The sequence below is a fragment of the Triticum urartu genome, chromosome 1A (genome assembly GCF_056163025.1).
Source record: "Triticum urartu cultivar PI428250 chromosome 1A, HENAU_Tu73, whole genome shotgun sequence".
NCBI classification, from domain to species: Eukaryota; Viridiplantae; Streptophyta; class Magnoliopsida; order Poales; family Poaceae; genus Triticum; species Triticum urartu.
In genome coordinates, this window is record NC_141873.1 from 373,530,475 (window position 1) to 373,558,059 (window position 27,585).

At 50.3% G+C, this 27,585-nt stretch overlaps 5 protein-coding genes and 1 long non-coding RNA gene across 7 annotated transcripts; 3 read left to right on the plus strand and 3 right to left on the minus strand.

Moving 5' to 3' along the window:
• Nucleotides 1-3,200: 3,200 nt before the first annotated feature.
• LOC125512677 (uncharacterized) lies at nt 3,201-4,192 on the minus strand. Its single transcript, XR_007285486.2, has 2 exons — nt 3,858-4,192; nt 3,201-3,729 (listed from the first exon to the last, which is right to left on the minus strand). It is a non-coding gene; the product is annotated as an uncharacterized LOC125512677 (long non-coding RNA).
• A 926-nt stretch (nt 4,193-5,118) lies between these two features.
• On the plus strand, nt 5,119-7,642 carry LOC125512642 (very-long-chain aldehyde decarbonylase GL1-10). The gene is made up of 5 exons (XM_048677741.2): nt 5,119-5,615; nt 5,967-6,289; nt 6,888-7,035; nt 7,122-7,154; nt 7,315-7,642. The coding sequence occupies exons 1-5, from the start codon at nt 5,286-5,288 to the stop codon at nt 7,384-7,386; spliced, it is 906 nt and encodes a 301-aa protein (XP_048533698.1). The 5' UTR covers nt 5,119-5,285; the 3' UTR covers nt 7,387-7,642.
• A 224-nt stretch (nt 7,643-7,866) lies between these two features.
• On the minus strand, nt 7,867-11,013 carry LOC125512651 (uncharacterized). Its single transcript, XM_048677752.2, has 4 exons — nt 10,821-11,013; nt 10,038-10,265; nt 9,754-9,849; nt 7,867-8,829 (listed from the first exon to the last, which is right to left on the minus strand). The coding sequence occupies exons 2-4, from the start codon at nt 10,145-10,147 to the stop codon at nt 8,178-8,180; spliced, it is 858 nt and encodes a 285-aa protein (XP_048533709.1). The 5' UTR covers nt 10,148-10,265; nt 10,821-11,013; the 3' UTR covers nt 7,867-8,177.
• A 138-nt stretch (nt 11,014-11,151) lies between these two features.
• On the plus strand, nt 11,152-11,844 carry LOC125512666 (replication factor-A carboxy-terminal domain protein). The gene has a single exon (XM_048677764.2). It carries the CDS (start codon nt 11,192-11,194, stop codon nt 11,684-11,686), a length of 495 nt encoding a protein of 164 aa, XP_048533721.1. The 5' UTR covers nt 11,152-11,191; the 3' UTR covers nt 11,687-11,844.
• A 1,496-nt stretch (nt 11,845-13,340) lies between these two features.
• LOC125512684 (uncharacterized) lies at nt 13,341-24,328 on the minus strand. Its single transcript, XM_048677778.2, has 13 exons — nt 23,829-24,328; nt 22,893-22,971; nt 22,694-22,783; nt 22,576-22,620; nt 16,515-16,550; nt 16,175-16,228; nt 15,994-16,095; nt 15,577-15,687; nt 15,006-15,136; nt 14,873-14,912; nt 14,416-14,478; nt 14,148-14,329; nt 13,341-14,057 (listed from the first exon to the last, which is right to left on the minus strand). The coding sequence occupies exons 1-13, from the start codon at nt 24,107-24,109 to the stop codon at nt 13,559-13,561; spliced, it is 1,713 nt and encodes a 570-aa protein (XP_048533735.2). The 5' UTR covers nt 24,110-24,328; the 3' UTR covers nt 13,341-13,558.
• A 108-nt stretch (nt 24,329-24,436) lies between these two features.
• On the plus strand, nt 24,437-27,028 carry CDC25 (Rhodanese/Cell cycle control phosphatase superfamily protein). Of its 2 annotated transcripts, XM_087521748.1 has the most exons (4): nt 24,437-24,717; nt 24,849-25,009; nt 25,090-25,228; nt 26,601-27,028. In XM_087521748.1, the coding sequence occupies exons 2-4, from the start codon at nt 24,927-24,929 to the stop codon at nt 26,769-26,771; spliced, it is 393 nt and encodes a 130-aa protein (XP_087377874.1). In that variant the 5' UTR covers nt 24,437-24,717; nt 24,849-24,926; the 3' UTR covers nt 26,772-27,028. The 2 variants fall into 2 exon arrangements, with proteins under 2 accessions (XP_087377874.1, XP_048533755.1); XM_048677798.2 differs by having other exon boundaries at nt 24,437-25,009.
• The last annotated feature ends 557 nt before the right edge of the window (nt 27,029-27,585 follow it).

The following is a 27,585-nucleotide window of genomic DNA, read 5'->3' on the forward strand; positions in this document are numbered from 1 at the left end:
ATCTATGCTGAAGTCTGTCCGAATCATGTTAGCTCTTGCCGCATTTTATGAATCTGACAAATGGATAAACAAAACTGCATTCCTTAATAGGATTTATTAAAGAAGAGTTGTATATGATGCAACCAGAAGGTTTTGTCGATCCTAAAGGTACTAACAAAATATGCAAGCTCCAGCGATCCATCTATGGACTGATGCAAGCATCTCGGAGTTGGAATATACGCTTTGATAAGTTGATCAAAGCATATGGTTTTATACAGACTTGCGGTGAAGTCTGTATTTACAAGAAAGTGAGTGGGAGCACTACAGCATTTCTGATAAGTATATGTGAATGACATATTGTTGATCGGAGATAATGTAGAATTATTCTGCAAAGCATAAAGGAATGTTTGAAAGGGTTTTTTTCAAATAAAGACCTCGGTGAAGCTGCTTACATATTGAGCATCAAGATCTATAGAGATATACAAGACGCTTGATAAGTTTTTCAATGAGTACATACCTTGACAAGATTTTGAAGTAGTTCAAAATGGAACAGTCAAATAAGGAGTTATTGCCTGTGTTACAAGGTGTGAAGTTGAGTAAGACTCAAAACCCGACCACGGCAGAAGATAGAGAGAGAATGAAAGTCATTCCCTATGCCTCAGCCATAGGTTCTATAAAGTATGCCATGCTGTGTACCAGACCTATTGTATACCCTGCCCTGTGTTTGGCAAGGGAGTACAATAGTGATCTAGGAGTAGATTACTAGACATTGGTCAAAATTATCCTTAATGGAATAAGGATATGTTTCTCGATTATGGAGGTGACAAAAGGTTCGTCGTAAAGGGTTACGTCGATGCAAGTTTTGGCACTGATCCAGATGACTCAAAGTCTCAATCTAGATACATATTGAAAGTGGGAGCAATTAGCTAGAGTAGCTCCGTGCAGAGCATTGTTGACATAGAAATTTGCAAAATACATATGGATCTGAATGTGGCAGACCCGTTGACTAAACTTTCCTCACAAGCAAAACATGATCACACCTTAGTACTCTTTGGGTATTAATCACATAGCGATGTGAACTAGATTATTGACTCTAGTAAACCCTTTGGGTGTTGGTCACATGACGATGTGAACTATGGGTGTTAATCACATGGTGATGTGAACTATTGATGTTAAATCACATGGCGATGTGAACTATTGATGTTAAATCACATGGCGATGTGAACTAGATTATTGACTCTAGTGCAAGTTGGGAGACTGAAGGAAATATGCCCTAGATGCAATAATAAAGTTATTATTTATTTCCTTATATCATGATAAATGTTTATTATTCATGCTGGAATTGTATTAACCGAAAACATAATACATGTGTGAATACATAGACAAACAGAGTGTCACTAGTATGCGTCTACTTGACTAGCTCGTTGATCAAGATGGTTATGTTTCCTAACCATAGACATGAGTTGCCATTTGATTAATGGGATCACATTATTAGGAGAATGATGTGATTGACTTGACCCATTCCGTTAGCATAGCACTTGATCATTTAGTTTGTTGCTATTGCTTTCTTCATGACTTATACATGTTCCTATGACTATGAGATTATGCAACTCCCGTTTATCGGAGGAACACTTTGTGTGCTACCAAACGTCACAACGTAACTGGGTGATTATAAAGGTGCTCTACAGGTGTCTCTGAAGGTACTTGTTGGGTTGGCGTATTTCGAGATTAGGATTTGTCACTCCGATTGTCGGAGAGGTATCTTTGGGCCCACTTGGTAATGCACATCACTATAAGCCTTGCAAGCATTGCAACTAATGAGTTAGTTGCGGGATGATGTGTTATGGAATGAGTAAAGAGACTTGCCGGTAACGAGATTGAACTAGGTATTGAGATACCGACGATCGAATCTCGGGCAAGTAACATACCGATGACAAAGGGAACAACGTATGTTGTTATGCGGTCTGACCGATAAAGATCTTCATAGAATATGTAGGAGCCAATATGGGCATCCAGGTCCCGCTATTGGTTATTGACCAGAGAGGTGTCTCGGTCATGTCTACGTAGTTCTCGAACCCGTAGGGTCCGCACGCTTAACGTTCGTTGACGATATAGTACTATATGAGTTATGTATGTTGATGACCGAATGTTGTTCGGAGTCCGGGATGAGATCACGGACATGACGAGGAACTCCGGAATGTTCCGGAGATAAAGTTTGATATATGGGATAGTAGTGTTTGATCTCCGGAAGGGTTTCAGAATTCACCGGAAGGGGTTTCAGATGTTTCCCGAAATGTTTGGGCACGAGAACACTTTATCTAGGCCAAAGGGGAAAGCTCACGAGGCTTTTGGAAAGTGCAAAAGGAAGTTTTGCGGAGACCAGAGGCTAGATGCCAGGAACCCTGGCGTCTAGGGGGTAGACGCCGGGAACCCTGGCGTCTAGCCCTGGAGTCCGAGAAGGACTCTTGTCTTTCGGGTGAAACCGACTTTGAGGAGGCTTTTACTCCAAGTTTCGACCCCAGGGCTCAACATATAAATAGAGGGGTAGGGCTAGCATCAAAGACACATTAAGAAACACCAAGCCGTGTGCCGGCAACCCCGTCCCCTCTAGTTTATCCTCCGTCATAGTTTTCGTAGTGCTTAGGCGAAGCCCTGCGGAGATTGTTCTTCACCAACACCGTCACCACGCTGTCGTGCTGCCGGAACTCATCTACTACTTCGCCCCTCTTGCTAGATCGAGAAGGCGAGGACGTCCCCGAGCCAAACGTGTGCAGAACTCGGAGGTGCCGTGCTTTCGATACTTGGATCGGTCGGACGTGAAGACGTACGACTACATCAACCGCGTTGATATAACGCTTCCGCGAACGGTCTACGAGGGTACGTAGACAACACTCTCCCTCTCGTTGCTATGCATCACCATGATCTTGCGTGTGCGTAGGAATTTTTTTGAAATTACTACGTTCCCCAACAGTTTAGTTGGCAGGAAGACTATTTGCACACACATATGCTGAGTTGGCTTGTAATGTAGTCTAGTTGAACACACATTGATATTTAGTTGGCTTGTAATGTAATCTACTTCCACACACATTGATGTTTAGTTGGCAGAAGGACTAGTTGCACACACATATGCTCAGTTGGCTTGTAATTTAGTCAGTTACACACATAATGATGTTTAGTTGGCAGGACGCTAGTTGCACACACGTATGCGCAATTGACGCGGCAATATAGTCTAGTTGCACACACATTGATGTTTAGTTGGCTGGACTATTAACACACACATAAGCTTAGTTGGCGCGGCAATATAGTATAGTTGCACACATATTGATATTTAGTTGACAGAAGAACTATTGGCAACTAGTAAACGTAACAATCCACACACAGATCCATCCACCTGACATGAGCCAACTAGTAAACGTAACAATCCACACACACGAGAGAAAGAAACACACACAAGAGAGGAAAAAGTGTCTGCCATGAACGGGATGGTAGCGACGGCCACTACTCAAGGTCGATGCATCCATGCGTTGGGAGGTTGCCACAGCTTGCAGGCTCCGATGACGGCTTAAGCACGCCGGAGGCCGCGGGGTGCTCGCGAACGGTGAGTTAGGGAGGCAATAGGGAATACGACGGCCCCGGCGAGATGACGGAGCAGTGCGTCAACGCCGGTGTTCCGTGCTCCTTTGCTCCTCCATGCTTCATCGCCAGCTCCAGAAGCCAACTAAGTACAAGATCTCGTGCAACCGCACAAACCTGACTAGCCAACTAGTTTAGTCAAGTAGACCAATGCGCATAGTGTTTTGTGTAAAAACAACAGAATCAAGTCGTTAGACCACATGAACAACACCCAATCTCGTGAAAAATTCCCAACAAGCACTCACCACAAAAAGCGCAACCTCATCCCCTGCGGCGAACTGCACAAGAACTCCCAGCCCCCTAATCTAAGCTCCCTGCGTGCATCCAGTGTTGCCTAGGGGTACAACGCGACCACACACGCTGATGCATCGTAAAAAAATGCAGGCAACACTATGCCGTGCTGACAGAGAAGCACCAAAAATCGACAGAGAGGCTGTCAAATCAGGTACCGGAATGCATGCACATCAAATCGAATTGATGCGGCCATCGCGCGTGGTGTGGAACAGCGGAAGGGCGGCTACTTCGGGACGCTGGGTGCGGCGGACGGGCACTTGGCTGAGACCGCCGCGGCCGGGTTTACTCGCCGCCATGGATGGTCACGGCAGCATCGGCCTGTTGCTGAAGGAGGCTGTGACCTGCAGATGGATGGCACAACGGCGCTTGTGCAAGCAAAAGAGGAGGAGGCGGCCAGCAACATACGGGGCATACGGAAGCAGGGGAGCAGGCCCGCCGGGCGCGGCTCGCGTCGCCAGGAGGACGGGACCGGCGTACGTCATCGGAAGGCGGCCGGAGGGGCGCGGCAGCGGGCGCGTAGCCGGCAGCAGGAGCGGAGCGGCGGCTGCGTTGCCGGGAGGAGGAGCGCGGCGGAGGGGCGTTGCCCGAAAGAGGAACGGCGTGGCGGCCGGCGTCGCAGGAGGAGGCAAGGCGGCAGTGGGAGGGTGGTTGAGTGGATAAGGAACACGACGTGTCTACCCCGGGTGAGCGATCCGCAAAACTCTCCCGACCAGATAACGCCTGGCACTGCGGGACGTACGATACACATGTACCGAGCGGTCACCGCGCGGCCGCTCAGTTCGCCCAGATAGCGCGCGTGCACTTTTTAGATTTTAGATTTTTTTTTTTGATAAACTTCTTCTCCTGTATTCATTCATAAGTAAAATAGTATCGTTTACAAGTAAAGGGATAACCTCATTAGGGGAAGCTCAGCTCACGTCTAAATCTGGGGATCATAATATCAAAGTCCAGATCATGCATGTCATATGGGTCCAAAAGGACAGCCACAGGAGCTCCATGTGGCACGTGAGATCCAACTTAGAAAATCACCAGTGCCGGACAAAGGCCTGCCGGCCCATCGCGCTGAAAGCCGAAAGCCCACGCCGGCCCCACACGTCAGTGAACCGTCCAGCCCGTCGCAGAAGGCGAGCACGACGTCTCGGGCTCACGGCCACTCGCCGGCCAGCGCCAGTGTGACCGAACCGCTCTGGAAACCCGGGGGAGGAGCGGCAAAACATACGCAGCAGCACCCCCGCAATCCCACAGAAATTACGGACGCGTCCCCGGGCGAGTGGGAGGAGTAGTGGCGGAGGGTCCGAGGAGCGAGACTGGCCAGTGGTCTATCTCTCTGTTTTTGCGGGCGGGTCCTTGTGTCTGTCTCTCTGTCCGGCCCGGACGAGATGCTCCCGTGGGCGACGGCGGCGGAGGCCGAGGCGGCGCTGGGGCGCGCCATGACGGCCGCGGAGGCGCTCTGGTTCCGGTGGACCGCGGAGGCGTCCGACTACTACCTCTACTGCCTCAACATCCTCTTCCTCCTCGTCGTCTTCACGCTCGCGCCGCTCCCCGTCGCGCTCCTCGAGCTCCGCGCGCCGCGGGCCGTCGGGCCGTACAAGCTGCAGCCCCGGGTGCGGCTCTCGCGGGCCGAGTTCATCAAGTGCTACGGCGACGTCATGCGCATCTTCTTCCTCGTCATCGGCCCGCTCCAGCTCGTCTCCTACCCCGCCGTCAAGGTCCGCTTCTCCCCCCGACCCTCGTTTTTCCTTTTCTCTTGGCGGATGATGAATCTGCGCAATGCGGCCGGAGATTTGGGGTTCCATGGAAAAAGATCGAATGTCACAGCGCTGACAGGCATGGAATTCAGATTCGCATGCGGTTGTCATTTTGATCTGTATGTTCGGAGGAGTACTAGATTTGAGGAATTTATGGCCTGGGTTCTGCTCCAAAACCCTGTACAAGTGATCCACACTTCAAAGTTTCCCCCAGTTTTCTCCACGCAGTCTTGGCAAAAACAAAAGACTGTTGTTGTATCTAAGACCAAACAATACAGTAGTAAATTTATCCTATTTGATTGATCACTGCAGATGGTGGGAATCCACACCGGACTGCCTCTGCCGTCTCTGGGGGAGATGGCGGCACAGCTGCTGGTCTACTTCCTGGTTGAGGACTACCTCAACTACTGGATCCACCGGCTGCTGCACGGTGAGTGGGGCTATGAGAAGATCCACCGGATCCACCATGAGTACACCGCGCCCATTGGCTTTGCCGCGCCATACGCACATTGGGCAGAGGTGCTCATACTTGGCATCCCCTCCTTCGCTGGGCCGGCCATTGCACCAGGCCACATGATAACATTCTGGCTCTGGATTATACTTCGTCAGATGGAAGCCATTGATACACACAGCGGGTAAGGAATTTCCGTAGTTTCTCTCTTGAGAGATTATGTTTTGCTGCTAGTGATGGATGGATTTATAATAAATGGAGTTGCTGGATGATTGCGATGTTAGCTGCATGACACCAAATATGACTAAAATCGGTACCAATGAATATTAGTGGGGGAGCTGCATGGGTCTATGTCTGAATTAATTGAGTTATTTCTTAAAAAAAGTCGTAGCTGGCTGCTTACTTGAAGGTTTTCTTAGGAATACATTTCTTTGTTCATCAACATCTATATGAATGGAAGAACCTGGTAATGAAGAAGCTAAAGCTATGATCTCTTTTGTAGGACAAAATTAACAAGCAAACTCTACATTTATTCGGTTTTTCCTCAGCTGTGTTTCAATTCATGTGACTTTATTATTTTGGCCAAAGTATCTTATGTTTCTTAATTATAATTTCACTCTATTGTGAAAAAGATACAACCTACAAGTCTTGAAGAAATAGTAATGTGTGAACAGCTAAGTTACAAGATGCCACATCTAATCCATTTTTTAGGAACAGTTGTTGCTATGACCAGTGACACTGTCCATGACTACTCCACTGAACTTTATCTATTCATTTTGCAGTTTTGATTTCCCATTCAGCCTGACAAAGTATATTCCATTCTATGGAGGAGCAGAATACCATGATTATCATCACTACGTTGGAGGCCAAAGCCAGAGCAATTTTGCTTCCGTTTTCACGTACTGTGATTACCTATATGGGACCGACAGAGTAAGTTTTCCCCTTCATTGCACAAAGGCACTATTCAAAATCTCAGGAAGCGCAAGATTTCTAATTTGAGTATATTGTTCTTTCAGGGTTACAGATTCCACAAGGCTTACTTAGCAAAGGTAGTTTGTTTTAACTGTTTATATCTTCTTCTGTCGTTACATATACTTTACCTAAGAAATAGTATCGTGCATTTTTTTTTGCCATCTGTGAATTGGCTGTTAAGGTGACTATATATATGGAGCTAATTTTATTGACTTTTCTTGTCCCTGCATGAAATAGTTGAAGGATCTGGCGCCAAGCGACGGCAAGAAAGAAGGTGCTGACGGATTCGCTTATGCAAAGTTGGATTAGATGGTCTTATAGAGTGCATCCTCAGCGCCTCCCTGATGATCTTGTTCAGTTATGGCATTGTGAAAATAGTTGTGTTGAGCTGGACATGTGTAGTTCTTGTTATGTGATTTTTTGTGTTTCTTGCAAGTGTGGTGAACGTCCCTGAACTTGTTATGCTGACCAATAATATTTACCAGATAACCTTTAAGCAAGCTTGCTATCTGCTATATGTCCGTGGATTGGCTTTCAATAAGAAAAGTATGATTAAGCTTGTGCACTTGATGGTCATACTGAATATTTATCATCTGTCTATGAGGAAAAAAATGTACATCCATTTCAGTTCACACGCAAGCTCCAGTTATAAGATTGTACAGTATCAGTTGCAACGTTTTAAACTTTGGGAGGATAGCAAAATAGGACATACTACCAAATTTGACAATTGCCTCAAGAAAATGTGAAATAATACTGAAAACACAGTTTAGACCATGAAACTTGTAAGCATTAATATAAGGCGCTCCATTCATATAGATCCACTCTCAACAGAATGATCCAGTTAAAATAGCTGAAATCACAATTTACAGATAAACACTTGGTATTCACTAATCCATGAAAATAATTATTATTCAAAACACAGGGAGCAAGGGAGTCTGATCTGAAAATACCCTAGAAGCCATTCAATAACCACAAGACTAACAAGTTGCAGAAACAACTGGAATACTTAATCCCTTAGACATTCAAAAACACGACGCACGTCAAAATGATGATTCACAACACGATCGATCAAAAGGACTGAAAGAGCTCATGGTAGTCGTTCAGTATCGGCGTGGAGGGAACCGGTCCAGGAGCCTCCCAGATGGACACTCGTAAGCCATATGACCACGGCCACCGCAGTTGTTGCAGATCATGAAAGCACCACCCATGCAGTCACGGCTCATATGGCCAACCTGGTTGCAGGCCCGGCAGACCACGTCACTGTAGCCACCATGGAAGAGAGCACCACCGCCACCACGGAAGGGAGCATCGCCACCGCGGAAGGGAGCATCGCCGCCACGGAACAGAGCATCGCCGCCACGGAACAGAGCATCGCTGCCACGGAAGGGAGGAGGCCCACCCCTCTCGTTGATCTCGTCGGATTTGGGGCATTGACGGGCTAAATGCCCTGCAACATGGCAGAGATTGCAAACAGGCTCATTGGTGCAGTTACGGGCAAGATGGCCACTCTTCCTACAGTTGTTGCAGGCCTTCTCATTGGTGCACTCCACGGCAATGTGCCCTGGTTTGTAGCAGTTGTTGCAGAGCTTCACTTCTCCAGGCAGCATTGGCGGAGCAGTGCAGTCTTTTGCAATGTGACCTGATTTGCCACAGTTGCGGCATATCCCTTCATTCGGGCAGGCATTAGCCATGTGCCCAGGCTCTTTGCAGTTCCAGCAGAGATCTTTGGAAGAACACTCAGCTGCAATGTGCCTGCAGAAATTTAAAGATTGAGTGGGCACTGTTTTTGCCTCAGAAGGAAGGTAGAGGATGTACTATGCAAGGCTTTCCTGGTCACATGGAGGAATAACGTATGACCTATGTACTCCCTCCGTCTCAAAATAAGCGTCTTAACTTTATACTAACTTTAGTACAAAGTTGTACTAGAGTTGAGACACTTATTTTAGGATGGAGGGAGTACAACTTAAGCTTCACAATTTATCATGTACTGGTCATTTTTATGATGGTTATGATCTACGTACGGTTCAAGCTTCAAGTATCATTATCTGTTAACCACCGCTTTCTGATAATATATTTGCATCCAGAATAAATTATGATAAATGAACCAAATCCTTGTACAAGGCACTTGCACTAAAAAGGTACTAACATAAGATGATTACAAATGACTTAAGACAGGTGACACATGTATTGTTTTGAGGGGGGTGGGGGGATCTCAAATAACTATCAATTCATGCTGATACTAGATTTCTCATTAAACATGACAAGAACATAAGGTGCCTCAAAATGGTTAAGCACGAACAAATAATTGCAACCATTAATCATGGTAACCCAATGTAAAATATGCACTGGAGAACAACTAGGTCTACCGAGAATATTAAAAGCATGAAAAATCCACAGGAAAAGAAATGCAGTAGTTACATGATGATGGACAGAGTTCTAGATACAATACAGCATACAAAAGCAAATAACTGCAACCAACAATTATGGTAATCTGGTGTAAAATATGCACTAGAAAATAGCAGGGCTATTGAGAATATTGAAAGCATTGGAATCATTATGAATAAGAAGTCAAGAATACAATAAAAAGTTGCTACACAATGGAAGATCTTAACATGAGCTAACATACAAGACTGCAAAATCTCAGATCCGCATGACCAAACAAGTAATAGTCCTTACCCTGGAAGGCCACAGGCATGGCAGACAGACACATTTGGACAATCTCTAGCAAAATGCCCTGGACGCTTACAGTTGTTGCACAAATCACTAGCAGACCTGCAGTACAAGTAAAGGAAATAATTAAAGGATACACAGCCCCCTGCTACCATCATAGAAACCAGGGCTAGTGTAAGGCCTCTTCAGGTAGCATTATGGCCAACATATACAGTTAAGAGAGAAAGCAACAACGCTTGATATACAATGGCAAATGTTTATCGTGTTTCATTAAATAAGGCGGCTCAAACCTGCTTGGACCACGGCGGCCGTCCCTGTCTCTCCGGTATGGCGCGTCACGGTACGAGGTGCGTTCAGTACGCATCCTCCGGTCCCTCGGCGGCGGGCTTCGGCTGCTCATCGTCAACCCTTCCTTCTAAATCTCCTGCCTCCAAGCTCCCACCAAACTCTGAACACCACACGTCCAAACCACAAAATCACCACAACTCACCCTGCTTCCTTCCTCCCTTCCTTCCTTCCTGTCGACAACAAAACCACAGGCTGAAATCCAACCCCATGAGGCCAACAACCATCATCATCCTCTACTAAGCACGCTGAATTCCAACCGTAGGCCGCACGAACTTCCCCTACTTTCCGCCATGACCATTCACGACATTCAAGCACCGCCCCCGCATCTTGATTTCTCGCGACGCAAGGGTTTCCTTCCCAGACAACACCACCACACAATTCGCGCCCTAACAATAAATTTTGTTTTACCACCTGACCCTACAGGCTACAGCCATGAACCGTCCTACAACCACCTCAGCACGATGGATTATCAACATACGAGGGCCTCAACAGTTCCACCGGGCCATGCTCATAAGTCCTATCGTACAAAGCCCAAAGCTTCAGCGAAAGAAACCCTAGGGGCGGCGACCACATCGGGCAACAGCAAGCGGGTTCGCATCTACTCGGGCAACATACGCCGATACGCGTATATACAGCTAAAGGCACGAAATCTCGAGGAAGATAGCCGATTTCTGCCTACACGGCGCAAATTAGGTGCAGGTGAAGTTGACGAAACCGAGGCTTACCTAGGGTGCGGATCTCCAGCAGGGAAGAGGACGACTGAAGAAACCCTACGAGTCCGGCGAGCTCCGGCGGAGGTCAGCGGGTGGAAGCCGCGGCGGCGACGGTGAGGGACAGCGACCCCGACTCGCGATGTTGGATTGGGATTGGGTAGGTCCGGACACCGAACGCACCCGGTCGGTCGGTCGGGAAGACGACGCAGGCAGATCCAGGCTATAAGAGGGAACACGTGATCACCCTAGCCGTCCGATCTCCAGTGGACGGCTCACAGAAAGCGAGCAACCCGTAGAAGACTAGAAGTCGTAACGCAAAGTTTTAAAAAGGCTGTGGCCCTTGTGGGCCGGAATCGAACGGCGACTCTTGGGCTTGGGCCAGGATGTCTCTCGCCGGCTGCGGCAGTGGCGGCGGCGCGGCGGCGACGTGGACGCCACCGTACTGCACCATCGTGGCGGCCGACACGTCCGACTTCTCGTACCTCTCCTGCCCGACCTGCGGCCGCCGCGCGCTCCCGGGCCACCCCGAGGGCTCCCCCTGCGGCGCGTGCGGCGGACCCGCCCCGGCGCGCGCCTACCGGCTGCTCCTCTCCGTGGCCACCCACGACCGCGTCTTCCCCGTCGTCCTCTTCGACCGCGCCGCGCGCGCCCTGCTCGGCTGCTCCGCTGACGAGCTCGCGCGCCTCTTCGCCGCGCACCGGGGCGCCGCGCGCGCCGCGGCGGACGCCCTGCAGGGGGAAATGTGTCGCCTGGCGCTGCGCGAGCCCACCAAGGACGGTGCCGAGCACCTCCGCGCCGTCTCCGTCGTGCCGCTCCGTGACGGGTTCCGCCCGGTCGTCGACACCCTCAGGACGCTCTACTCGCGCGCCGGCGGCTGACCGCCATGCTTAAGATGGAGTGTATGTGTTCGATGGAACGCTTGTATGCGTCCTGCTCTGTAGTGTTGCGAACTGTCTCAATCGATGATCTCTAACTGTGATGTTATTACACAGTGTAGTAATTGACCCAAAGACTTCCGGAGAGGCTTGTTTTGCCCCTGCGCCGTCCTCCCCAGGGCGGCTCGGGCGGCGACCCCCTCCCCTCCGGCCGAACCTCCCCTCCAGCCACCCCCTTCCTCCCGCCGCCGCCAAATGCTTCTGCCAGGCGAAGCCCGCGCGGATCTGGCGGCGGCAGGCCGTCGTTCCTCGTGCAGACCGCTCGGGGGCCGGGGGAGCTCCGTGGGGCGGCGGGCGGCGCGGCGTGACTCCGGCCTGCGTCGCTTCTGCTGGTGGTGGTCGGAGACAGTGGAGCGGATGCGTTCGCGGCTCCCTTCCGCTGGCCTTCCCCGAATCAGCGGCTCCCTGTTTGGCGACCCGTGGGCGTCGGGGATGGCTGCTGGTTTCGGCTCAGATGTGTCCAGCGGAGGTCGCTGTGAGGCGCGGGGTGGCGGTGCTCACCCTTCCCCGAGGCGCCGTCGTCCGCTCTGGCTTGTGGTTCTGCCTTCTGGCGGCGCTGGCGTGGACGGCGCGCCTGTCGGCTTCGGCTTGGCCCGATCCGGTGGGGAGCGGCGGGGGGCAAGTTGGATCCTGTCGGATCTGGCCTGCGGCGACCCGGATTTGGTCATGTGTGGCGATGGGGCTGCAGTGGCCCTTCTCCGTGGTGGTGCAGTGAGCGGTGCTACGAGATCAATTCGATGCTTATTGGAGGTGGTATGCTCATTTGGGCGAAAGCCCCGCTCCTGCCGGAGCCGGCATCGACGACGCTTGTGGGTGCCGCTAACCTCCTTCACATCCCAGGGGAAACCCATATTCCAAGTCCGTTTGGAACGGACGATGACAGCGCACATTGTGTCGCATCCCTTCTTGAAGGCATCATCTGGGGGGAGGCTCGGTTGGTCTCTGTGGTGGCTGCTCGCTGCGGGTTTGACGGTTTTGGTGGTGCGGCCGGCTTGGCGCTGATGGTGGTCTGTGCTTTGTTGGCGAGGAGGTGGTGCTCTGTATGCAAGATCATGGCTCAGCCTTTCTCTGGATTGGTTCTGATTTTCATCCGAAGCCGGGTTAGGGGTCGTTATCCTACTCAATGGATCACCTCGTTCCCATATGACACCTCTACCTCTGTTGGGTGTTGTTGGGTGGCGACCAGACGGCCAACGTTCAAGGCTCTCCTTGCTTGGTCAGATGAAGATGTAAGTTGAGGTCCTCCTCCTGGCGGGTTGTGCTGATGAGATTTGTGATGGCGGTCGGTGGTGTTGGTGTGTCCAGCTTCGGATTGTCGAAAGGCCTTCTCCCTGTGTGCCCTTTCCTCGGCGGGTCTTCCGGTGGTTCTGTTGGATGTATGTGTGTGTGTTTTCGGTTGCATCTCTTCTCATGTTTTCCCCGAATCTATCTTGTATGGAGCCACGAGGCTTCTAGGCAAATTCGATTGAATATATTCAGGTGGGGATCCTTCCCCCCCCCCCCCCCCCCCCCCCACGTGACCTTCAAAAAAAAAACAGTGTAGTAATTGGTAGTATTGATTATGATGAAAAGAAGTTGGAAAAATGTCAGCGTAATATGCATACAAGGCATCATCCCATTTGAATCTCTCATTTATCACAAGACTAGCAAATCATACATGTCAATGTTTCATCTCCTAAAAACGTTGATTTGTGCGCTAAGATGTGTGGTCTAGAGAATACTGTACAGAGGAAGACCTGTTCATGCCACTACAACAAAACTAGTGAAGCGTTACAACGAATGAAGGATCAGTGATCAGTGACTGGGTCTCGTCTGCTACGACCTAATTCTGAAGACCTGCAGCTTCTCCTCGCTCAAGCACCCAAGGTACTTCTCCCCGGTGGTGCTCTCCGCAAACCTCAGGTCGAGGATCGGTTGGTGGTGCGGCCTGAGATCAGCGAACAGCTGAAACGAAGGCAGCCGCCATGTGCGGACTCCGCGCAGTGACTCATCGCCATAGGCAAAGAGGTGTTGGCCGGTTCCGCTGCAGGGTATGATTGCAGACTTCGACATCCGCAGCTCACTCACGTTGCCATTGCAGATCTGCTCTTTCACGAAGGATGTGCTGCTCGTCCTCCTCAGGAGAGCGTGGCACCCGAGCTTTCCAGAACCGGAGAGCGTTGGTGATTGTGATATACCCATTTGAGATGCACTGCCGTCGCCCGAAAACTCGACCCTTGGACGGAAGGAAGCCACAATCAGATCACTTGATGGAGCGGCACATGCAAGGGATATGCAGACCCCTTGGTTTTCCATCCCGGTAAGCAAATTTGGCCTGGAAAAATGACCAACGTTTAATATGTACATTTGCACATACCATAGGCACCGGCAGAATCAGTAAGAGCTTTTAAGAACTGCAAAGTACCTGTTTTCATTGCCATCTACATCCCAAATGCAGGGTCCTATGGAAGAAGCAGAGATGATATTCGTGGAACCGTTATCATCTACGACAGAGTGGATTGTATGAACTGGGTTTGTAGATAGACCACTCAAGGAGTGCAGTGGTCCTTTAGTTTGGCGGGTATCAAAGACCAAAAGCATGCCATTCTGTAAAATTCAACAGAAGTTTCTTGTCACCCTTTCAAATAGCACAAAAGGTTCAGAAGGAATCATAAGAGATTTTGAGTAGCCACCTGTAATCCAGCATATACGTGGTTGGGGCCAGTTTGATCCCCTGAACAGGACCAGCCTGGAGCCTGCATTGTATTAAAATACAAAAATTAGCAGGCCAGGATAGACCATTCAAGTAGTTCACAAAACAAAGTTCTAACTGGAAAGCATATATTCAGTACGTATGTTGTAGTGAACACCCGCTGCATTTTAACATACACGACATAAAGAGCTATAAGAACCAAAAATAAACGGAAAGCCTTCTGGAAACCCACACCCTCAAGCAAACACACCATCTACTCCCTCAGGACAAGCTTTTTCGGACGGAGGGAGTGTAATTTAAAAAATATATATACTTATAATGAAGTTAATCGCAAATGGAATCAGGTGAACAAAATGTTGGGGAGCATTGTTTTAGTCAATGTATGGAGAACATAAATGTACTTGCAAAATTTGTGAACTTCAAGTTCAAAGAATCACCGGTAGATCATAATGAAGGACAACATTGTTGGTTGTCATGCTGTGATATGCATATCGCACAAAAGTAAAAGTTAGTTAAAATATGTTAAAATAAAACAGTGAGAGATTGAACTGACATATGTTGCAGGCAGACCTGAGAAGTGACAATTTCCTGCCAAGAGATGCAAAAATAGCAAGGCCCCCAGGAGTTATACAAATATCCCTGACAGCTTTAGTGTTAGGCGGAAGGCGTACTTTCGTTTCCTGTCTAGAGAACATGCAGATCTGTCGAAATTATGAGTGCAGATACATAAGGTGACTACGAATAAACAACCAAAATGTGAACCAAGAAGCATAACTCAGTCTTCAATCATTAAGCAACACATCTACTCCCTCCATTCCTAAATATAAGTCTTTTTAGAGATTTCAATATGGACTACATACGGATGTATATAGACTATTTTAGACGGTAGATTCACTCATTTTACTCCGTATGTAGTCCATAGAGGAATCTCTAAAAAGGCTTATACTCCCTCCGTTCCTAAATACTTGTCTTTCTAGGCATTTCAACAAGTGACTATATACAAAGCAAAATGAGTGAATCTACACTCTAAAATATGTCTACATACATCCGTATGTAGTAGTCATTTGAAATGTCTAGAAAGACAAATATTTAGTTACGGAGGGAGTATTTAGGAACGGAGGGAGTAGTTTGTAATCTGTACCTTGGTAAGGACATGTTCAGCACTAACTCCAGGAGCCCTTCCAGAAGCTACTATAATCTGGCTGGATGCATCTATGCCCATGACTCGAGCTCCATCCAGGACAAACTCATTCTACAACATATAGTAAGCAACTTCAGAACATGGTGCCTTACGCGAATGAGTGGTTATGTTTTTTATGTGAGAACGAAGTCAGGAACAGAAAAACAAATTGGATCAAAAGATTATATGACCCTTTCGGGCCCAAACTTGGCATGACAAACAAGTTACAAAGGCATGCAAATGGTAGATTTAATCATATTGCATGATCCTTTATAAAGCACAACCAAATGTCACTAGAAAATAACTCTCAAGATTGCTCCATAAAGTTTAATGTACAACAGAAAGAGGCAATCAAGCAACACTCGAAATAAAATAAACCTGGAGAACAAACTTGCAAAGATCGCTACTGCCACCATGTGCTCTATGTAAGGGAAGTGACTCTGCAATCATTGCTCCATCTGATGATTGTTCAGCCATTTTCTTCATAATTGTTTGTAAAGAACGTTAGCATCCTCTACTGTATAAATGATAATAAAATTATTTTTTTGAGTAATGTTACCTGTCGCTTTGAGCTTGATTCATTTATTAGACGTTGCTGATGCAAAATCTGCCTCTGCAAGACATATAAAAACATAAGTGAACAAATACGAGGCTCTACTAAACAAAAAGGTTTATTTCCTGACACATGAGAGGTCAGTCAGAAACTAGCAATTTAGTATATACTATAATAAGGAAACATACACAATGAATAAACTGAGAGTTAAGCTTTTATCTGCACAGCAATACTAAGAACAATCGCCGTACTAGATTTTCAGTTTAAATAGTATGCATGGTAACACAATGAAACTATTGATCGTACTTTAAATAGCATTACCAAAGCGGAGAAGTTATGCATGTACCTTATATTCTTTTATCTCCTCAATTAATTTTTGTTGCTGCATGAAAACATAAAAGTATTAGGTTATATAACAACTATATGCAACGTATGCCTTGTGGTGACTTAATATATTTATAGGAGTGTTACGATAAGAGAATATGCCAGTTGCCTATAGCCCAAGTGCCCAACAACAGAACATTAACATATTTCTCACAAAAATGTCAAAGCTTATTAATAACCATAACACATTTACACTGAACTGAAATGGCAGGAAGAGATGAATTCAATAGCAGAAGTGAACATTCAAGACCAGGCACGCACAATGTTATGACCGGCTTGGTCTATACTAGGAAGAGGCCCACCGGGCATTAGTATTAGGGGCTTGGCCCACAAGTTATCTTAGGCTAAAGTTATAAATACTAGTTGTAAGACACCGTTGAGATCAAGCAATAAAGATATTATAATCTTCTGTTGCCCGGCTCCCTGAGGAGCCGGAACCCTAGCCGCGACGGCGCCTGTCCGCCGGCGCGCCCGCTCCAGCCCTCGTCCCCCTCCTCCTTGCCCATACAATCTGCGCCGGAGGCCTGGTAGGAACCCTAGTCCTACCATTTGGTATTCAGAGACACCAGCTCGATCATGTCGCTTCCTCCATCACCGCCGCCGCTGCCAAACACCACCGCCTCACCTACGCTGCCGCCAGCCCCGTCCGCGTCCATGCCGGCGCTCACATCCGGGACGGCCACCCCGACAGCGCCGCCCCCCATCCTCTCGCCCGAGGAGGTCTCGGGCACCCTTCGGGAGCTCGTCCAGGCGGTCAAAGGCATCAGCCTCTACCTCGCCGGGAACCAGCCCCCGCAGCCGAGCGCCGCCACCGCTTCCGTGGGCCGCCCCGGCCTTCCAGTCGTCCTACGGAGGGCCGCCCCTGCCGCCGCTGCTGCTGCAGCACTACCCGACCACGGGGAACCCTTGGCCCGTGTGGCCGACCGCCACCGCACCGCTGGGGGACCCCTCCCAGCAGCTTCTCCAGGCGCCCCCGCCGGCTACTTCGACGCTGGCTGCGGCGCCGCAGCTCCTCCAGGCGCCGCCACCGTCGACTACATCACCACCCGTGCCCAGGCCCACAGGTCGGCCCCTGCACCAGGTGCAGTTTCCGCCATCGCCATCGCCATCGCCAATTCCCGCGTGGGCGGCCGGCTCGCCGCCAGCCCCGATGTATACCACGGCGCCGGAGCACCCGACGCCCTCCCTCCGGCTCGGCTACCTACGCCCCGGAGATCCCCGACCCGGCACACTCGCTACCGCCGACTGCAGCCACCCCCGGGCACGGCGGTCCGACACCCCCTTGCTTCGCCAAACTGGACTTCGCCACCTACGAGGGCACGGAGGACCCTCTCAACTGGCTCAACCAGTGCAAGCAGTTCTTTCGCGGGCAGCGGACGCTCGCTTCGGATCGTACCTGGCTCGCGTCCTATCATCTCCGCGGCGCGGCGCAGACCTGGTACTACGCCCTCGAGCAGGACGAGGGCGGCATGCCACCGTGGGAGCGCTTCCGGGAGCTCTGTCTTCTCCGGTTCGGGCCTCCTATCCGTGGGAGCCGCCTAGCGGCACCTCGGCCATTTACAGTTCACCTCCACGGTTCAGGACTACGCCGACCGCTTCCAGGCCCTGGCGTGCCACGCACCGAGCGTCTCCGGGATTCAGCGTGCCGAGTTATTTGTGGGCGGTCTGCCGGACCATCTTCGCGTGGACGTCGAGCTCCGGGATCCCCCCGACCTCCAGACGGCCATGTACTACGCCCGAGCTTTCGAGCAGCGGGCCCAGGCACTGCAGCAACAGCCCGGACGGGGCGGCCGCCGGCCCAGTCAACCAGCGCCGACTCCTCCAGCACCGGGCCGGCCTCCTCCAGCCGCGACAACCACGCCCCCGGCCACCACACGAACTTTCCGCCGGTTGTCACCGGCCGAGCAGCAGGAGCGTCGCCGTCAGGGACTCTGCTTCAACTGCGATGAGCCCTACACGCCGACCCATGTCTGCCCCCGCCTCTTTTACTTGGAGACGGTCGACTACACCGAGGCGGACGACTCGACCGACGCGACACCACCACCTGAGGCGGCCGCGGACACGCCCGCGGATCCCACGGCGACGGCGTGCGTCGTCTCCCTCCACGCCCTCGCCGACATCCGTGGCGGGCGGACCATGCTGCTGCCGGTGACGATCCATGGCGAGCGGCTGGTGGCCCTGCTGGATACTGGCTCCACCCATAACTTCTTGCCCGAGGCGACCATGCGTCGGCTAGCCCTTCCGACGACGGGCGGGGAGCGCCTGCGGATCACGGTGGCGAACGGCGATCGCCTCCGGTGTCATGGGCTCGTCCGTGACGTTCCCATCTCCATTGGTGGCGAACACTTCTCCATTACATGTGCAGGGATCGACCTCGGCTGCTTCGACTTCATCCTCGGGGTGGATTTTCTACGGACCCTCGGTCCCATCCTATGGGACTTCGACGCGCTCACGATGACGTTCTGGCGGCTGGGCCGCCGCGTCCGATGGGACGGCCTTGGGGGCGCTGCGCCGGCCGTGCCCCATCTCCAGCTGGTCGCCGTGTCCTCGGAGGCTGAGCAACCCCTGCTGGATTCCCTTCTGCAGCAGCACAGCGACCTCTTCGACGAGCCACGGGGTCTTCCGCCCGCCCGGGTGTATGGCCATCATATCCACCTCATGCCGGGTACCCCTCCTGTGGCGGTTCGGCCCTACCGCTACCCTCAGCTGCAAAAGGATGAGTTGGAGCGCTAGTGTGCCCTGATGCTCGCCGCGGGCATCATCCGGATCTCCACGTCACCCTTCACCGCCCCGGTGTTGCTCGTCCGCAAGTCGGACGGCACTTGGCGTTTCTGCATCGACTACCGCGCCCTGAACGCGCTCACGCTCAAGGACAAGTTCCCTATACCGGTGGTCGACGAGCTCTTGGATGAGCTCCATGGGGCGCGCTTCTTCACCAAGCTCGATCTCCGGTCAGGCTATCATCAGGTGCGTATGCATCCAGACGACATCGCCAAGACGGCGTTTCGCACCCACCATGGCCACTTCAAGTTCTTGGTGATGCCCTTCGGCCTCGCCAACGCCCCAGCGACTTTCCAGGCCCTGATGAACGACGTCCTCCGGCCCTACTTACGGCGGTTTGTGCTTGTTTTCTTTGATGACATTCTTATCTACAGCGCCACCTGGGCTGAGCACCTCCAGCACGTCGCCATCGTCTTCAGCGAGCTTCGGGCGCACCACCTCCACCTTAAGCGCTCGAAGTGCTCGTTCGGGACACCTACCGTCGCCTACCTCGGCCATGTCATCTCTGCCGACGGGGTGGCTATGGACGCCGACAAGGTGGCGGCCGTCTCCGCATGGCCGACACCTCGCTCGCCGTGGGCTCTCCGCGGGTTCCTCGGCCTCGCCGGCTACTACCGGAAATTTATCCGGGAGTTCGGGCTCATCGCGGCGCCCCTCATGCGGTTGCTTCGCCGCGACGCTTTCGCTTGGGACGACGAGGCGACGACGGCGTTCGAGGCCCTCAAGGGGGCCCTCACGACGGGCCCCGTCCTCCAGATGCCCGACTTCGACCGCCCGTTCGTGGTAGACCGTGACGCCTCGGGCGCTGGTTTCGGCGCCATGCTTCATCAGGGCGATGGACCCCTCGCCTTCTTCAGCCGGCCTTTCGCTCCTCGCCATCTCAAGCTGGCGGCATACGAGCGGGAGCTCATTGGCCTTGTGCAGGCCGTTCGTCATTGGCGGCCGTACTTGTGGGGACGGTCCTTCCACATTCGCACGGACCACTACAGCCTGAAGTTCTTGCTGGACCAACGGCTGTCGACCGTGCCACAGCACCAGTGGATCAGCAAGCTCTTCGGCTTCGACTTCTCCGTCAAGTATCGGCCGGGCCGCCTTAACACCGTGGCCGACGCGCTGTCCCGTCATCGACTCCGACATCGCGCTGTACCGTGGCGCTTCTCTGACGGACTGCTTCTCCATGGCGTCGGATCTTTGTTCCGGCGCATGATGATCTCCGTCACCAGGTGTTACAGCTCGCCCACTCGGCAGGTCATGAGGGTGTGCAGAAAACCCTCCATTGTCTTCGCGCCGACTTCTACATCCCTGGCGATCGCGCCCTGGTCCGCGACTGGGTTCGGTCTTGTCAGACATGCCAGCGCAACAAGACGGAGACCCTGCGGCCGGCTGGGTTACTTCAGCCCTTGGAGGTGCCGTCTCAGGTATGGGCGGATATCTCCATGGACTTCATCGAGGGCCTCCCCAAGGTGGGCGGCGAGTCGGTCATCCTCACGGTGGTCGACCGCTTCTCCAAGTACGCCCACTTCATCGCGCTCGGCCATCCGTACACGGCGGCGTCCATGGCCCGGGCCTTCTTCGACGGCATTGTCCGTCTACACGGGTTCCCTGCTTCGATCGTCAGTGATCGGGACCCAGTGTTCACGGGCCATGTCTGGCGCGACCTCTTCAGGATGGCGGGTGTCCAGCTCCGCCTGAGTACGGCGTTCCATCCTCAGACAGACGGTCAGTCCGAGGTGGTTAACAAGGTCATTGCCATGTATTTGCGTTGTGTGACAGGTGATCGGCCTCGCGCTTGGGTGGACTGGCTCTCTTGGGCGGAGTACTGCTACAACACCTCCTATCACTCCGCCCTGCGCGCTACGCCGTTTGAGGTGGTCTATGGTCGACCACCCCCGCCTATACTACCGGTGGACCCGGCGACGGCTCGGACAGCGGTTGCGGGTGACCTTATCCGCACCCGCGACGAGATGCTTGCTGAGGTCCGTCAGCGTCTCCTTCAGGCCCAGCAGCTGGCCAAGCATTACTACGACGATCATCACCGCGAGGCGGAGTTCGCGGTGGGTGACTGGGTGTGGCTGCGTCTTCTCCACCGCTCTACGCAGTCGCTTGACCCGCGCGCCAAGCGCAAGCTCGGGCCTCGCTACGCCAGGCCCTTCCCTATCTTGGAGCGCATTGGGAAGGTGGCCTATCGTCTTCAGCTTCCAGCCCGCGCTCGCATCCAGGACGTCTTCCATGTGGGGCTGCTCAAGCCTTTTCGTGGCGAGCCACCGGCGGCTCCTCCGGCGCTTCCGCCAACCGCCGATGGTCGCATTCTTCCAGAGCCGGCAAAGGTGTTGCAGGCACAGCTCCGTCGTGGCATCTGGTTCGTCCTCGTTCAGTGGGCGGGCCTTCTGGAGGAGGAGGCTACTTGGGAGCAGCGTGAGGATTTTCGCCAACACTATCCAGACTTTCAGCTCGAGGACAAGCTGTTTGCGCAGGCGGGGAGAGATGTTATGACCGGCTTGGTCTATACTAGGAAGAGGCCCACCGGGCATTAGTATTAGGGGCTTGGCCCACAAGTTATCTTAGGCACGTTATCTTAGGCAAGTTATCTTAGGCTAAAGTTATAAATACTAGTTGTAAGACACTGTTGAGATCAAGCAATAAAGATATTATAATCTTCTGTTGCCCGGCTCCCTGAGGAGCCGGAACCCTAGCCGCGACGGCGCCTGTCCGCCGGCGCGCCCGCTCCAGCCCTCGTCCCCCTCCTCCTTGCCCATACAATCTGCGCTGGAGGCCTGGTAGGAACCCTAGTCCTACCACACAAGCTACAGAATCGACTAAAAAGCGAGTAATCAGGCACTTGCTGAACCAGGCAGGGAGTAACAGTTTAGCAAAGAGGGGCAACCGCCGATGATTTACTCAGGTTCCATCTGAGTTTCCCTTTTTGTATCCATAATCCGTTTGACTTTTATTTGCACTTGAAGATTTTGGTAATAGTTTGTTATCCATTTTGTCTTTTAATCCTTTTATTATTCTTTGCTGCCTTAAGCGACAAAGTGTACTTGTAGTCTTATCACCAGGATTTCTTGATTCATAGGTGTAATTAGTGTTCATACAGAATAACAGAAGTACAAATATCCTTCTTAGTAATGTGACTCATAATATCTTACATTCAGTGAACATGTCAATGGGAAAGAGTGTTCATAAGTCCTAATATCAGTTTGAAGCAAAAAAAAGTGGATTCTGAGAAGGAAGTAGCTTACTTGATTCTCAAGAAATTCATTTTTATCTCTCAGTGACAATACTTGCTGTATAAACCAAACAAGCTTTAGTACATGGTCAGAAATATATCCATGGAAAAGTAAAAAAAGAAAAACTAACCTTTTCAAGATCATTATTTGGAACAACAATCTCTGGTGCATAGAGGTTGATAATGTTCTTTTGTCTAAACATCTTGCCGCACTGAGGACACTGATTAAATAATAACAACAACCATGGTCACTGAGACGTATTTCTCCCAATAAGAGTGTGCAATTCACTTAAAGATGTGATTCTAAACTAGGAGTTGTTGACAGCATACCGTGGCACTTTTCTTCCCACACTGTGCTAACCATTTTTCTAAGCAAGATCTGCCATAGACATGCCCACAAGGAATGCAACTACAAGTAGAGTATCATATAGTTAGCAATTCAAGATTTCTGTCAAGATGAGTTATTTTGGGGGCTACAAATAATGAGTTCAAAACATAGGTCTATGCCACAAAACCAGCAAATAAAAAACTAGAAACAGGTTCAAAGAATAAATGAGGTTCATCCCCCCCTGGATTTTTTTTGAGGGGTACCCCCTGGATACAAAATTCAAATAATCAAAAGGCTCAAAGATGCATAGTAAGTGCAATATTGCAGTTTCTGCATCGTTAGCAAATTCGATGGCCCATTTTAGATCAAAGGCCATGGCCCAGCTTTAAACTATTGAAAACCTAGAACTTAGGTGACCCACTTACAATCAGAGACAATCTTAACTCGGCAAGATTATCTTCGTCTGCTACTCACCAAGCAAAACACAGTGTGACAGGGAGGAGCTGGTTCACGACTTTTGATCGGATCACTAGACATTACATCCTAAACAACAAGCAAAAACAAAACAAAGATGAATAATTTCATGACCCTTCACATGTTTCATGAATAATCAAGTTACAACACCACATAACAATCCTACATTAATGGACATTCAGTCCAATATGACAACACTGTAGCTTATGGGTCAAACATGTGCCACAGTAAACCTGCGGCATCGCCTAAAGAATGAACCTCCAGTCCATCCACTACACTGAAATCACATCAGCTCCAAGTTTTAAGGGGGAAACACAGCACAATTACCATGTGGTCTCTGCTAATCCGCAGAGCAACGAAACTAAGGAACCGCGGCAGCAGTACCAAGCAATCTAGAACTAGAACCACACAGCACACTGGTCTACCTAGTAAATCCACCAGATCACGGCACAATTCCCTCTCACCTTACGCGATGCTCGCCATCGGCGGTCCACGGATTCATACACACGGGGCAGCTGGGGAGGAGCGGCCCCTCCGCGTCCTCATCATCCCCATCCCCCGCCTCCTCCCCATCCTCATCACCCGAGCTGGTAGAGCTCACCGGGTGAGCCGGTAACGCACGAACCGCCGCATCGCCGTCGGCGCCGAGCTCGCCCGCCTCCTCCACCGGCGCTTCTTCGTCGCGCGCCCCCTCCTCCACCGGCTGCGGCGGCCGGCCCCGGGAGCGCGTCCCGGACGCCGGCATAGGGGAGTGGGATTGGAGAACGGATTGGGGAGTGGCACGGAAAGAGAGAGAGAGGAGGGAAATTTTCGGAAGCGGTGGCGCCGGCGACGGAAAAGGTTGCGCGCGAGGAGGTTTTCGGGGCCCGTGGGCTCTCGCAGTTACAGGCCTCGTGAAACATCCAGCAGCCCAGGAAGCAACGCACCGGCGCCCTACGCGCTGCGGCAGCGGTGGCAGCGGGGGTCGAGATGTTTAGTACCACCTCGCTTGGCGGAGCTGGTTGCGAGGGGGCAGGAGGTTACATAAGGAGCGGCACTGCCCACGTTGTAACATACTTACCTGGACGGGGTCGACGGGCGATCAAGATATGTATCAAACTTTGTAACATAAGGAGCGGCACTGCCCACGTTGTAACATACTTTACCCAGTGGGAGAGTAAACGTCGTAATTTGTGGTAGAGAGGATACGCGTTTGCGCGGCCCCTGCTAATTCTTTAAAATTAAATTTTGGTCCTTGAGACCTGCTGCTTTGTACGTAGTTATATTTTGGGTTTTCAAATGTCCCTGTAAAATTATCTTTTCGTCCTTTAGACCTCGTTCCTAAGATTCACAAATTTCTTTATAGTCCAAGAGGTATTATTCCTGTATTGTAACTTTTCATTCTACACCCTACATTTGCTGTTGTTTTCTCTTTCTTTTCATTGCATACAGGAAGTAGAATAAAGTGCGAATTTCTTGAAGAGAAAGAAAGCGAAATTCTGCAGAAATATTTAGGTCTTCTTGGATCTCAATCCAAAAGCGTACGGAGGGAGGAGGATTTGATTTGGAGGATTCATTCGGGGATGGCGCGAAGCGTGTCGTACGTGTCGGCGGCGAAGCTGGTGTCCATGGCGCGGGGGAACCGGGTGGCCGTCATCGACGTCAGGTAACAGGAGACCTCGCCGGGGCCGCGCGCGCCCTCCGCCACCGCGCCGATTTGGGAACTGATGATTGCTTTTTCGGAAGGGATGAGGAGAGGAGCTATCAGGCGCACATCGCGGGGTCGCACCACTTCGCCAGCGGCAGCTTCGCGGCGCGGCTGCCGGAGCTCGTGCAGGCCACCAGCGGCAAGGACACCCTCGTCTTCCACTGCGCGCTCAGCCAGGTGAAGATCCCCGCCTCCTCTCGTCTCTAGAACCAGTTCCCCTTTGTCGACAGTTTACTTGCCTTGTCGAAATACAAGGAAATCAGATTCTCAACACACACACACACAGCACTGCGCAATCGACCGGGTCTCCTATCGCGCGTTCTTGATTCACTACAGATTTCTACGGGCATGTGGTCGGGTGACAATTGAGATTATGCAATCGTGGTTACTAGCTCGTTGGTTAACCTTGGCCAAATTTTCATCTGGTCTTCTTCTCTCCTAGTTAATTAGCGCGTTGGTTAACTTTGAAGCCCTGTGACTTTGTTGGAATTAAGGGATGCGCATGTGCTGCTTTGTGTGTTAAAATGCTGCTTGCTCGAACCCTAGGTTCAGTTTTAGACACTTGAGGATTTGAATCAACAATCAGGCCATTTTCGGTTGTCGTTAAGGCGCCTTTCTATACGGTTAATGTCTGTCGTAGTTTGTTTCAAAACTCTAGTTAGTTATGTTCCTGTTAATGAATTCCCTGGAAGAAATTTCACCCACCTCTTCTACCTGGAACATACCTCCGATAAAACATTTTGTGCTTATTGAAGGGGTGTCTGGATATTCTTTTTGTGGATATTTTCCGTGTTGGATAAAGTGCAAACCAGCGAAAGCCTGCAGATATGTATCAAAAGTCAGCTTTATGCTAATGTCAAATCAGAAATTACACTAAGTTGACTCTCTGCATAATTGTATGCAGGCTTCGCGGGTTGCCTGCGTGCATCCATATATATTAGTGGTTCAAGCCTAGGATATTTCATTTGCCCCCACCTTGCCAGTAGTAACCACAAATGTACAGAAACTAAAAGATGAGATTCAGAACCACACGTACAAAATGTGAAACAGAGGGGTAAATCTAACGTGAGCTCGCAGACTTAACCACGAAGGGGGTAACAGTGAGCAAAGTAGAAGTACAATCAGCTGAGCATGGACAAGCCTGAGACACCTGAGTTCTTGGATGCAAAACATGTCTTGAGCAAAAGTTCATGTTCTGTTTCTTGCTTTATAATTGTATTGTTCTCTTCTAACATAAAAGGTAGTTGGCATCGTTAATTCATCTGATTTCATACACTAGCTTTAGTGTGACATTTGTTTACATTTAGTTAGTTCCAATGTACCATCTAAGTTTATGCTTCTAGAACTTACTCTTTTCCACTGTCCAGTGATGTTCATTTCTTAGTATGTCAGTCATATCTTCGATCATGTTGATTCTGCGATAGCATTTCAGTATATGGTTGTTTACATAGGTAGGATAAGAATTAAATAAAATCTTGGTATCCCATGTTCTTTATTTTGTACCATATCTTTTGTTTATCATCTTACATGTTCTGTCACCACGCCCCAGGTGCGAGGTCCGTCCTGTGCTCGGATGTTTTCAGACTATCTATCAGAGTCCAAGGAAGATTCGGGGATAAAGAACATCATGGTGCTTGAACGTGGGTTCAATGGATGGGAGATTTCTGGCCAACCCGTGTGCCACTGCAAAGATGCTCCTTGCAAAGGCACATGCTCTTGATCTTCTGGGCTACCATCTGGTCCATTTCTACTCAGCTTTTGAATGATCTGCGATTCAGCATCGCTGCTGAGCTAGTCCTTTCTCATTGATATGTTGATGCATAACAATCCATTGAATTCCGCAATGGCATGTCTTGAAACATTTCATTTACAAATACATGACATCTTTTTTCAGATGATATATGTATACGGTATACCTAAACTGTTACATGCATACGTACCTTGCGTGAAAAATCTCCTTAAAATGTACCGGGAAGTCTGAAGATGCTTGTACCGTTTGAACTAGGCATGTTAGTTTTTGAAGAATGTTCAAGTTTTATCCTCTTCATTCACATGGAGCTATGCAATCCCAACATGATTTCATAATCACTTTTATTTCTCTTTCTTGAAAAGTGTTCTAGGCTTTTCCTTGTTGGGAATTGAAATTTTATATTCTTTTGTATCAATTATTGCCCCTGCAGTTCTTAGAAAATGTCTTCCCAATATAATTGGACATAGAGGGTTAGGTTTCATATCTGTAACAATAAAATCTACATGGAGATAATTAATATTGGCAAGCACAAGAATATCTTCAACCTTCCAATTGGTTTCTTTATGGTGCTATCTGCCAAGTGGACATTAAGTTCACATTTAGTAAGGGGTTTTAATCCAAGTGCATCATATGGCTTTTTAGAAATTATGGATACACTTGCACCTAATCGAGCATCATAGGTAAAGTTATTAATGCTAATATTTATGGATGGTTCCCAACCATCTTCCAACTTCCTAGGGATCAAAGCTTCTTTATTATATTTCTCTTCCCAATCAAATAAGAC